This window comes from Conger conger, chromosome 19 (genome assembly GCF_963514075.1).
Source record: "Conger conger chromosome 19, fConCon1.1, whole genome shotgun sequence".
NCBI lineage: Eukaryota > Metazoa > Chordata > Actinopteri > Anguilliformes > Congridae > Conger > Conger conger.
The window spans coordinates 19,943,130-19,956,315 of record NC_083778.1 but is presented as its reverse complement, the minus strand read 5'-3'; the positions used below and the strand labels follow the sequence as shown (position 1 = coordinate 19,956,315).

Here is a 13,186-nt window from a genome sequence, read left to right as displayed (position 1 = left end):
TAGCCCCAAAGCTGGAAAGGTTGAAATAACGGTCACTACAGACGGAAAAGCGTTTTTAAACTCACATTAACTTTGTAGCTATGGTTAGCTAGTCAGTATACCATAGCTACAGACTGGCAACAGCCAGGTTTGCTAACATACGGTGGAAACAAGCAGGCTACGTTCGGTAACAATATAACGTTAACGTAATTGTTACCTAAACTAGGCCAACCAACATGTCCATCTCAAGCTAGCTAAATATCCACACAGGCACGCTTACATTTAGCACTAGGCTAGGTAACGTTTCACCACATAGGCTACACTATAAAGTAAATTCTAGCTATATAGCTGTCGAGATGAAAAGAGGCAGCTTAGAGAGTTAGTTACTTTATGTTGCCAGAGTAACGTCACGGAAAAGTTTCAAGAGTTAACTCGCTTGGTAGCTATAACAAAGTCACAATGTGTTGCGCCGTTAGCTCAGTGTCGCTAACTAGCTTGTTTAGCCACACTGCGAACGTGCAGGTCAAAGTAACAGTAGCTAGCCTAGCCAACTTACCCAGTTACAACTCAACAACCTCCAAGTTAGTAGCTAATTAACTACCTAGCACGTATACATAAATTACCCTCTGTGTGGGTGTAGCTAACTGAAATCAGTTAACGTCAACGATACATAGTTTCAAAATACATTCGGATTAGCTACAGTCGCTTTGCTCTATGTAGATACATAGCTAGCTAGCTAGTTAGCCTACGTGAGTTTGTGCTACAAATAGCTAACGCTCGCTAAGCTAGCTATGTAAACAAAAGCCCCGTCGTCCTCACTATTATCATTCGCACGTTTTAACTAAAAATACAGCGTGTGGCCACCTGTATGGCCACAAGAGCAAAGTTAAATACGAGAGACTAACCTGAGTTATATTAGTAACACACAGCATAACAGGTAGTATGCGCTTTACTTTGATAGATGCGAGCTAAGTTAGCTCACGTTAGAGAGTCGCTAACTAGCCAGCTACGTCAACACTCAAACTGTCGGAAGAAAGCGGGATTCCGTTCCTATTTTAATTAGCTCTAAAGCAAAACAGTAATATTTACAATTGATAAAAGACGGGTAGCACAGGCTATTTCTCTTTTAAATAGCCATTTCCCTACCTGACGAGATGCAGGACTACGTAAACTCGAGTGAAACCTACACGCTCTGCTGATCTTCTGGGGTGACGTTAACTCAACGTTCAAGCTCTCTCCCATTGCCTGTGCAACATATGAAACGGTCACCATGCAAACCGGAGACCTAGCTGCAAAGAAGGCAAACTTATTGGTAAAGTAGCTAACACTGTGGTACTTGGTCGAGCTAACCAAGCTCACTAGCTAGCAATAACATGACGTTACTTCCAAAAACCCGGAGAGCTTCCACAACCTTGAGAACTTAAACTTCACTCCTCACTCGCTTTGAGCAACAGCAGGTTGTAATTTGTCTACGTTCTCTCGTGAAAACTACGTGGCGTATAGATTTTGTGGTAAAGCACACAAGTGTCTCATAGCACACCGATTTACTCACCTTTAATGTCCGCAGTAGATAATGTGTAAAAAGGAGCAGGGGACCCGGGTGAGACCCCCGCCGTCCGTGCCTCCACACAACCAAAACAATACAACTGTCTTCACTGCGGACGTCCAACAAGGGGAAATGTGAACTTTAACACTGTCCACAGTCGTGGAAAAACTACCCCACTTCTTCGCCGATTTGCCAGCACTACCCTGGCTCCAGTACTTGTAGTTTTTGTTCTGTTTTAAAGGGGTTTAATCCTCTGCCCAGTTGTGTGGTGACTGTTGGAAACTAGATCCGCTCTTTCCTGCCTCTTTCCCTGTGCAAAAATGGCGGCCCTGGCAGGACTGCCTTGACTCCGCCCCCCCCCTCTAAGTGAGCCCGACCCAACACCCTGCGGGGTTCACCCGCCCACGACCACAGGGGCGCAACGGAGCGGACAGTTCACCAGCGGAAAGCGCGTTCACGGGTACCTAGCTCCATATTTGCAACCGAGGAATTCCCCCTCAAACCCAAAACGCGTCAGCCATTTTTGTGTGGGGCACTGTATTTCGCGGACCAGAGATCTGATTTGAAGAACTTAATTTTTACTTAAATAGCTTGGCTGGGTAAATATATTTTAAAATTTTAAAATGTTGTCACTTGAAATCTGAAACTATAGAAAAACAAGATTTCAGTAGATACAGTAATTGGATAAAACTACAGTAGGCTACACGTACGTGCGCGAAAATTAAAAAAGGCTTATGATAAAGCAAACAGAAACATGCTTCATGAAATTTTACCTTTTCCCCCTTAGCCTTTTCTCAGAGATAATTACCCTCATGTTGTGTCACAGAAAATGGTTACGCCACTGCACGTTTTGTGCTTCTCAGTGAAAGTGATTTCAGCACTTGGCAACTGTAAGTTGTAAGGCTGCATACCTGACACTGGAACAGAGGAAGTCAGGTTACGGTGAAGTCACTGCTCTAATAGAAATATGGCACGCAGTAAACCTCAAGTCAAACAAACGCATCTAGTTACAGCTTTGGTCCCAATAGGGCAAGTTGCCAAAGGATTGCCCAGCAAAACAGAGTTTCTAAGACATAGGTCAGATATGTGCACTGACATACAAACATCTCGCCCAAAAGTGCGACACTGCAGTGATGTCATGTAACCGTAAGTCATACATGAAAGCAACATTTTATAAAAATTGAAACCGGTTAATTAAAACTGGTTTAAAGAGTGGGCGTCGAGTTAAAGTTCACTCATCAGTGGTACCCTTTAGAATGCACCTGCGCACAGTGGTCTGGGACGAGCCTTGTTGAACTCGGGAAACCGACATGTTGAACTAAAAACCGGCATTCGGTTTATTGTTGCGACCGAGAAATGCTAATGTTCTCCGTAGCACACATGGATGAGTCTGCTCGGGATGTCGTATCTTGTGGAGGAAGTGGTTTAATTGGCACCCTTTTCCGACTCATTGTCCCTTTGTAGTGGTGGTTTTACAACAGCACGTGCATTCGAGATGTGTACTCTTATCAGTACAGGGGGAGGGGTAATTTAAAACCGTTGTGATACAAGTCATCTGGAATTTTGAACGTTGTTGCTTGCCAATTTATTTTGAGGTAATTGAGCGAGAATCTGCAGAGAATTGCACGATCACAGTTCCTGTGTTAATTGACCAAACGACTGACGATAATGATTACCCATTTCCTTGTCCAAACAGCGCATCATACGCTCCAGACACCCCTCCCCTCGGTGTAAAGCCAAGAACCGGTTGGCTCTTGATTACATCACCAGGATCTTGTGAAAGCATCGTCGACCCACGGCTGGTTCTCGCGAGACTGAAAGGCAAAACCAGTCAAAGCTGGAGGCAATCACGAAGGCATATTGGGAAGTTACCATTGTGAACGCCTGACACGTTCAGACTCACGTTCAGCATTAATTCGCCTAATTACTGAAGTCAAGCCGACAAGATCCCGGATGACGGTTGTTCCCAAACCTCTCCTCGAGTAGCCCTGGTTAGTCCAGGTATTTGATGTATTCCACCTGAAGGACACCTGATGCAACTAATCAAGGGCTTGGTCAGTTGCATCAGGTGTTCTTGCAGTTTGCTACTACAACGAAAAAAAGAAAGCATACTCCAGCTACAGTCAATTCATGCTACACAGAAGAGCCATTACGTTATTAAAATCATAATACCACGAGAAACGGTACACAACGCAATTTACCACAACTGTAAACTCAAGTCGCATATGGTTAAAGTTCGCCTAACCGCTAACCATTTTATTTGGGAAACAATGGACCGCGACCCAAACAAAACGCCACTAAACGGTTTAGAAAATAAACAGGTACATCAAAATGGAACACGACAAGGCGGCTAAACTACTCCTAACCTAAATACACAAAAACAATCCATCCCCATCTTGCGAGAAAACAAAAAAGGAGCGAGCCTTCAGCAAGGAAGCTTCGCAACTCAGACCGAAAGGATCTTAAAAGGTCCTCAAACAAAAACAAAAAAAGAACCTGCCTCACCATCTGCCAACTTACAAAAGAAACGCACTGGGAAACAAACAAACTATGCCACAGAACACACTTCGCTAAAAAGGACACCGCACGCTCAAAGGGCCGTCTCAAAAACATCTTTCAAAAAGGGAATCACTGGCAACTGCCGCGGCATCCGGCTTTATTCTCTAGGCCAGGTGAAAACAGCGGAACATAATTGCCAATTAGGTATCTTGACCGAGTTGGCGGCACCTGCTGGAGCGAGCCACAGGCGTGCGCGGGGACACTCCAGTTCACGGGAGCGTAACAGTGACACATCAGTGATCGAAGTTAAATTAGTAACCCCCGAGCTTCTTGGTTAAAATACGAGTAACTGTCGCCCACTGATGACTCAAACACTACTTCGTAGTGGAATGCAAAACTGATATCGATGTCCGACGCCCAAGTTCAAGGTTTAACGAGAACTACGCGTTGTCATAAAGCCTTTCCCACCTGCTCGCCTCAGCAAAGGGGATTCACGCACAGAACAGCTGCGGATTTACGCCGAGGGGTGGCCAATTCCGAGACGTCATTCAAAACGCCCCCTGGTGTGTGTTATAGGAAGCCAGACTCAGATTGCATTGATGAAATCCCCATCACGTCTTCTCTGTTGGTTGATGTTGCGGCGTAGCTCATCACTGGCAATACGAATTTAGGCCAACTGAATTCCCCCTTCATGACATAATCTTCTTATTCTATCATTATATCAACATATTCGGACCGTAAGATTACAATAGGGACTGAGGCTAATGACAACACATGCACAATAATTACTCGCATGCAAATATTTCTTTTCAAATGATTTTGAGTGGCCAACATGTAAATGTGTCAACTGATTCAAGAGTAGCTCTTCCAAGGAGCGAATATGCTCCGAAGTTGAAAAACGTAGGCATACACCAATGCTTCCCGATTAAAGATAAATTACGAAATAACGAAATGCTTTTTTCAACTAACTGACATCGCTGTCGAGCCCTTAGGCTTTGACCTGCTGCCACACATGCAAAGTTTGGGCCATGAATTGTTACACCCCCCGTGATTAGAAATCCAACTGGAAGAGGAATTATAGATTCCTGCGATTTGAAGTCCCGATAAGAGCGCACCCTTGAGCCAACACGGGATTACGTTGTTTCTGGCACTCCTTGCAAGAAACAACTTGTTAGGACGCAAAACGCAGTGTATCCACGGAGAACTTAGACGGATGAAATGACACATCGACGGAATTCCGTTCAGATGAGAGTGTTTCCGTGCCATGCCGAGATCCAAACCCGAGGGAATTCAGTCGCAACAGGAATTTGAGCACGGCACCTTCAAGCCAAAACAGTCTGGAGCTCTGACAGTAACTTGGACCGTGGACCTTTTGCAGTTCTGTGCGTACCCATACAAAATGTTTACCCATTGTCCTGTCCCAAGATCCAACTTCAGGTTTCGGGAAACAGGAGTTTTATATGTAATTAAGACTTAAGGAAGTAAGGTGCATTGCCAGTTATTCCATTATGTATTTCAATAAAAAAAAAAAACTTAGTTTCAACATTAGAAATTAAAGCACAAATTCACGCAACTACAAGACGCAGCAGATTCGTTTTCATAACCGCTCTGGGCTGCAGTGCCACTGGCCAAATGACACGGCGTCTCCTGCTGTTCTCCCAAACGTATAGTCATTTTGTTTTAGAAGGGATAACTAAATCAAACATCAAGTTAATTTCAGGTTACAAGTCTGATTCAATCAAAAGAGCTTTTTAAATCATGACGGAAATGAAATGTGCTTACTAACACAATTTGACATGTTGTTCACTGCTTAAACCAGAAGGTGGCAGCATTGCACCACAAATGTTGCAGTGTTTTCATTTACGTCAACTTAACGGGTTAGATGTAGGAAATGTTTTGACAATTATCCCTTCGTTTCCATTAAAACATTATTTCCTTTCAGGAAATCTCGAATCTTGATATATATATATATATATATATAACACAACATATCGCATACAGGCTATCTGGCGGTGATGTGGCGGTACAGATGTATACCAACATGCTTTAACCTGCTGCGACCTCAAGTCATTATTTGCACTCTCAGTGTATTTCACCTGACAGGTATGGTTGCCACATTAACATGTTTGCAAATATACTGTGTTAACAGTTGGGTTGGCCTTATCCATTCGGAAAAGTGAAAAGTGAGTTGTACGTTGTTCTCCCAAACGTATAGTCATTTTGTTTTAGCAGGGATAACCAAATCAAACATCAAGTTAATTTCAGGTTACAAGTCTGATTCAAAAGAGCTTTTTAAATCATGACGGAAATGAAATGTGCTTACTAACACAATTTGACATGTTGTTCACTGCTTAAACCAAAAGGTGGCAGCATTGCACCACAAATGTTGCAGTGTTTTCATTTACGTCAACTTAACGGGTTAGATGTAGGAAATGTTTTGACAATTATCCCTTCGTTTCCATTAAAACATTATTTCCCTTCAGGAAATCTCGAATCTCGATATATATATATATATATATATATATATATATATATATATATATATATATATATATATATATATAACACAACATATCGCATACAGGCTCTCAGTGTATTTCACCTGACAGGTAGGGTTGCCACATTAACATGTTTGCAAATATACTGTGTTAACAGTTGGGTTGGCCTTATCCATTCGGAAAAGTGAAAAGTGAGTTGTACGTTGTATATCTTTTTTTTTTTTGCTGGTTGCTTGTCTGATTTCGTTCTCTCGTCCTCCTCGTCCGTCTCTCCCCCCATTTTATAAAACCGACAAAATAAATCAAAAATAAATCAGAAGTATTAGGCGATTACCTCTAGGCTAGTAGCTAGCCGAACTTTCCCACGGTGGGGGTCGTTGAAGTGAACGCACGCGCCAGACTGACCGCCCGTGCAGCAGTTGCTGGGTGATAATTGTAAACTTTCGTATTTCTGCTAGCAATTAAAAATGAAAAAGTATAGGCATATGGCCAATCATCGCTGTGTTTTACTCATTTTCCGGGGCAGTCGCTCAAAAAAGAGAAGAAGAATCCCGGGAAAACCTGAACGTGTGGCAACCCTACTGACGATCAGCCTGCCGGTCCCACGTTTACGTCACATACGCAGGCTTCTGTAGCTCAAGACGAGCTTAAGTACGGGACAAACTTTGAAAGAACTCCACAGCGGCAGAACCGAGCAGGCCAGCTCTGCGTAGCCTACGTGTTTCCAAATAACATGACCTGCAGCTGTTTTTGGTAGATTTATCTCCTGTAACTGTACTTTTCAGAAACCCAAGCGTATATGAAAAGAACCGGACCAAAGCAGAGATGGAGGCTCAAAGCGACATGGTTACATCTCGTCTAGACCCGAAGCTCTTACAAGATGACAGGCTTTTGGAAAGCTTGCTTGACATCGAGGAACACTTTATTCCTCACCTTCCCTATTTTAAGATCGTCCAAAATGAAGTTGAACCATTTATGCGGAGAATGCTTACACATTGGATGCTCGAGGTTTGTATCGGTTGCATTTCAGCGCACGGCACCTCGTTCGCTGTCTTTCTGTCGTGTTTACTTGTACCACAGACTGTATCTGTCATCCGGTGTATTTGTCGGCAATAATCAAACGTTTCAAAGTTGTTGAATAAACGCGGTTTATTTTCGAACCAAAGCCTAACTGAAAGTGGTGAGAAATGTAGCTTGCCCACTGGAACATAAAGTAGCATAGGCTGTAAAAGCTTATTGTGGAATAGCATAGGATACAATTGCTTTAGAAAATATGATCTACTTTGAAGTTAGACAATTTAATTGGCTAGATATAGCTACTTCCTTCCCATCTATGAGGGAGCCTATCTTAAAATTCGCATCCCTGCACGAATATGACCATAACGCCATTTTGATTGAACCAAAATGAACCAAATGATTTCGTTCGACACGACCTGCTAGTTTCTTAAGTCAACTCTCGGCAGGCGACCATGCACGCTATTCATTTATCTGGAGCCTGCATCTCGGCTTTACAATGCTCTCTATTTCTAAATAGAATCGCATGTTTTCTAAGAATTGTCTTATTTTGTTCCAGGAAGAGACGTGACAATCGCTCGTGCTGTCACGTCAGTACAGGAACCCATTCTAGAGTTAATGTTGCCTAAAATATTGTTAGCCTTTTATTTTTGTTATATTATTTTATCCCTAATGCACAATGGACAAGAATCAAAATGTAAAAGGCTTTTCAAAATGGCAAAAAAATCGAAAACGAAAGCAAATATAACTTGTTATACATTGAGGCTATTTCATTGGTCAACATTTATAGGCTATGGACAGCATTTCTGGCTGGGATGGTGGTGGTGATCTAATGATCTAATTCAAATATAGGCAATAACCAAGACATCGTCCAAATCTTTAAAAAAACCCCACTGACAGATTTAAAATATTCACTTGGGCTATAGGGTGCAATGTTTTAAATGAACTGTGATGGAAGTCACCAAGGTCTCTCAAACACACACACACACACACACACACACACACACACACACACAAAATATCCAAACATCTCTCTTTATAAAGGCGGATTCGGATGCCCCAATAAGGCCATTGTGTTAATTGTCAGACCCTTTGTTTATGACGAGCTGTAGGCTAAGGAACCTACGGCCACGCGATACGCATTTGGTGGCGGGAGTTAGGCCTAAAACCCGGTGCTTCTTCTTCGCAGGTTTGTGAGAAGAGGTGTGAAGAGGGAGTGCTTGCGCTGGCTGTGAACTACCTGGACAGGTTCTTAGCCCTGGTGAGCACGCGGAAGGCTGACCTGCAGCTCCTGGGCGCGGTGTGCTTGTTCCTGGCCTCCAAGCTGAAGGAGGCGCGGCCGCTGAGCGCGGTCGAGCTCTGCGGCTACACGGACGACGCCATCGCGACGCAGGAGCTGCTGGTGAGAACACGGACACTATCCTCTGCGGATGGTACGCGATCGCTGTCCCCGCCCGCAGAAGCACGGTAATGTAAGGGCGGGGATTCGCCAAATCGCGGTCCTGGAGGTCCTTGAGGTCCTGGAACCGCTGGTCTCCCATTACATTACATGACATGACATTAATGGCATTTGGCAGATGCTCTTATCCAGAGCAACGTACAGTTGATTAGACTAAGCAGGAGACAATCCTCCCCTGGAGCAATGCAGGGTTAAGGGCCCAACAGCTGTGCGGATCTTATTGTGGCTACACCAGGGATTGAACCACCGACCGTGCATCTGTAGTGGGATTATCTGGGGGTAGCTTAATTCTTTTTGGAAGATTATGAAAGCTCCCTTTTCGGAAATTCCTGGCTGGAAGTCCGTGTTCTGGAAGCCTCCCACGCGGGGCCGGGTCCGGAATGAGATGTGGTCCAGATACGGTTCACCGGTCAGGGAAAGACGGCGTTCCGGTCTGCCGGCCTCAGGAACGCAAGAGCAGGATCTATTCCAGATTAGTCACTCGGAATTCTCTTACTCATGGCTTTTTCCGAGGAAAAGAACAGGCCTTTTCTTCTCTCCCAGCACATATCCCAGGATAGGTAGAATCCAGCAGTGGGTGTGTTGGTCATAGACGATAGTGGTAGAAGGTGGTTTTAGATATTGTCAGTTGTTGTTATGTGGTAGGTAGTGCTAGTAGGAATGATGGAGGTAGATTCTGTTGGTAGATGTTTGTCGATGCTGGTGGTAGATGTGAGTAGTTGATGCTGTCGGTAGATGTTGGTAAATGCTGGTGGTGGATGATTGATGTAGATGCTGGTGGTAGGTGGTGGTAGATGCTGGTGGTAGGTGGTGGTAGATGTTGGTGGTAGATGTGAGTAGTAGATGCTGGTGGTAGATGTGAGTAGTAGATGCTGGTGGTAGGTGGTGGTAGATGCTGGTGGTAGGTGGTGGTAGATGCTGGTGGTAGATGTGAGTAGTAGATGCTGGTGGTAGATGTGAGTAGTAGATGCTGGTGGTAGGTGGTGGTAGATGCTGGTGGTAGGTGGTGGTAGATGCTGGTGGTAGATGTGAGTAGTAGATGCTGGTGGTAGGTGGTGGTAGATGCTGGTGGTAGATGTGAGTAGTAGATGCTGGTGGTAGATGTGAGTAGTAGATGCTGGTGGTAGGTGGTGGTAGATGCTGGTGGTAGGTGGTGGTAGATGCTGGTGGTAGATGTGAGTAGTAGATGCTGGTGGTAGATGTGAGTAGTAGATGCTGGTGGTAGATGGTTTTGGGGGCACACGGCGACGCTCTGTCTCTCAGGGTGCAGTTCTCCCTCCCTCCAGCAGTGGGAGCTGGTGGTGGTGGAGAAGCTGAAGTGGGACCTGGCTGCCATCGTGCCGCACGACTTCATCGAGCCGCTGGTGACCAGGCTCCGGCTCCCCGCCGAGGAGCTGCCTCAGGTCCGGCAGCACGTTCAGGCCCTCCTGGGCCTCTGCGTCACAGGTACCCGCCCTCTGGACCGACGACACCTGCAGCACGCTCATCACCTGTCATATATTACCATGGCAGCACGCTCATCACCTGTCATATATTACCATGGCAGCACGTTCATCACCTGTCATATATTACCATGGCAGCACGCTCATTACCTGTAAACAGAGACTGTCAGTCTCGTCCCGTGTGAATATGGAAGAAACTGGGACTGTAACACATGTCCACTGCTCACAATGCTGCAATTTGGAATTAGCAATTAGTGTGTGGGTTCATTAGTGTCTGTGTGAGGGTTGGTGGGGGGCATTAGAATGTATCTGAGGGTTGGTGGGGGGCATTAGAATGTATCTGAGGGTTGGTGGAGGGCATTAGTAACTGTGTGAGGGTTGGTGGGGGGCATTAGGATGTATCTGAGGGTTGGTGGGGGGCATTAGAATGTATCTGAGGGTTGGTGGGGGGCATTAGTATCTGGGCGAGGGAAGGTAAAGGGGCAATAAATGGTAAATGGTTGGAATTTATATAGCGCCTTTATCCAAAGCGCTGTACAATTTATGCTTTATGCTTCTCATACACACACACACACACACACACACACACACCAATTGGCGATTGGCTGCCATGCAAGGCACCTACCAGCTCGCCAGGAGAATTTGGTTTGGGGGTTAGTGTCTTGCTCAGGGACTCTATGACACATCCAGGGCGGGATCGAACCGGCAACCCTCCGCCTGCCAGATGGCTGCTCTTACTGCCTGAGACAATGTCGTCCCAATAGATTAATTATGAAGATACTATTAATAATGTGGTCCCAATAGTTCCTGAGGAGAGGACAGGTGGTGCTGATTATTCGGTGGTTGATTATTTGGTGATTATTGATGAGTGTTGGTCTCGGGCGTGTTCTCAGACTTCAGCTTCGCCATGTACCCCCCCTCCATGATCGCCAGCGCCAGCGTCGGGGTGGCCGTCAGGGACCTGCGGCTGCGCGGCTCGGACCAGGCGCCGCCCGCCGACGAACTGCTCCCCCTGCTGGCCGTCCTGATCCACACAGAGACGGTGCGTTCAGCGGGGTCCTGCGCCTGCAGAGAGAGAGAGAGAGAGAGAGAGAGAGAGAGAGAGAGAGAGAGAGAGAGAGAGAGAGAGAGAGAGAGAGAGAGAGAGAGAGAGAGAGAGAGAGAGAGAGAGAGAGAGAGAGAGAGAGAGAGAGAGAGAGAGAGCAGGGGACTGCTGGGGGGGCGTCGTGCTGCGGGAATGAGCGACAATGAACACTGTGAACCTAGATAGTGCTTCCTATTATCCCCACAACCCCCTGCGCAGCAGAGTGCCCACGTTTACAGATAATCTTTTATCCTCATAGCGACTTGACAGTTGATTAGACTCAGCAGGGGACAATCCGCCCTGGAGCAATGCAGGGTTAAGGGCCCTGCTCAAGGGCCCGACGGCTGTACGGATATTACCGTGGCCACACCGGGGCTTGAACCACCAACCCTCCGGGTCCCAGTCAGGCGCAGTACCTTAGCTTAGCCGCGATGCTACAGCCTGGCCCCCGTGTGTGGTAATAATGAGGTAATAACTGAGCGTCTCTCCCCCCGTAGGACTGCCTGTCGGCCTGCCAGGAGCAGATGGAGAGGCTCCTGGCGGGCTGTCCGCAGGAGGGGCGTCAGCTGCCCCACACCAAGGGCCCGGACCCCCAGGACCTCTCCTGCACCCCCACTGATGTCCAGGATGTTCACCTGTGATTCCTGTTAGATTATCTCTTTTTTTATTTATTGATATTTTGTTTGCTCACTGTTTTTTTTTTTTATTGCACATGCATTAATATAGTTTAACATTATAGGAAGAATATGATTTAAAAAAAACCTGTCCCTGATAAGGTTTCAACATGCAATTGCACTGGCCTATGCTTTGATTTGAGTTCCCATTCAAACAGTTGTTATTACAGTATTATTATTAATATTATAATTTTTAATATATTATATACTATTTTATTATATTATATTATTTCAGGGAATTGTGAGATAAGACCAAATGGGGTAGAATGCTTTAATGTCTGATTTGTAGTACAACGATGTTCTCCTGCTTACTATTAATACTTATATGTGAGTTGGGCAGGGGCTGGGGCCAGCCAATCAGGAGGCTGGAGTCATGGGGGGTGGGGGGTGGGGGCTGAAGGGGCATCGCCCTTGAGTGTGACCAGTCAGATCATGACCACAGACCCCCCCTGCTGTTCATAGGTCACTCTGGAGGGTCACATTTCAGGCCTAAACATAGCACAGTCACTGCCCAAGATACCTGGAGTTACAGAGCAGGAGATGATTATCCAGATTATCGGCACAGTTAGATAGATAGATCGTGTTTTATTATTTCAATTGGTTGGGGTTAATTTATATTTTGTTCCTGATGTTTTGTGGGTGAGTGGAACGTGCCACGGTGCACTGTGGGGTGTGGAAAGCTACGCCTGTAGGGGGCGATAGCATAGTTTCTGTGGAAAGTGAAGAATCAGAGAGAAGGGTTTGACAGGTTGACAGTTTTTGGAGGAGATTGAGTTGCTCTGGGTGGTGTGAGTTTTCTGGAGGAGACTGAGTGGCTCTGAGTGGTGTGAGTTTTCTGGAGGGGACTGAGTGGCTCTGGGTGTGTGAGTTTTCTGGAGGAGACTGAGTCGCTCTGGGTGTGTGAGTTTTCTGGAGGGGACTGAGTGGCTCTGGGTGTGTGAGTTTTCTGGAGGGGACTGAGTCGCTCTGGGTGTGTGAGTTTTCTGGAGGA

The 13,186-nt window shown here is 45.8% G+C and overlaps 2 protein-coding genes across 3 annotated transcripts in view; one reads left to right on the top strand and one right to left on the bottom strand.

The window, feature by feature from the left end:
- The window catches only part of LOC133118848 (inactive histone-lysine N-methyltransferase 2E-like), a 26,125-nt gene extending 24,952 nt beyond the window's left edge, over positions 1-1,173 (bottom strand). The window contains exon 1 of the mRNA XM_061229105.1: positions 1,126-1,173. The gene's annotated coding sequence lies outside the window, so the exon portion shown is untranslated. The remainder of the gene's footprint in view (positions 1-1,125) is intronic.
- A 5,984-nt stretch (positions 1,174-7,157) lies between these two features.
- LOC133119418 (G1/S-specific cyclin-D2-like) lies at positions 7,158-12,527 on the top strand. 2 transcript variants are annotated; one of them, XM_061230010.1, is made up of 5 exons: positions 7,158-7,530; positions 8,726-8,938; positions 10,285-10,441; positions 11,331-11,479; positions 12,019-12,527. In XM_061230010.1, the coding sequence occupies exons 1-5, from the start codon at positions 7,348-7,350 to the stop codon at positions 12,160-12,162; spliced, it is 846 nt and encodes a 281-aa protein (XP_061085994.1). In that variant the 5' UTR covers positions 7,158-7,347; the 3' UTR covers positions 12,163-12,527. The 2 variants fall into 2 exon arrangements, with proteins under 2 accessions (XP_061085994.1, XP_061085993.1); XM_061230009.1 differs by having other exon boundaries at positions 10,282-10,441.
- The last annotated feature ends 659 nt before the right edge of the window (positions 12,528-13,186 follow it).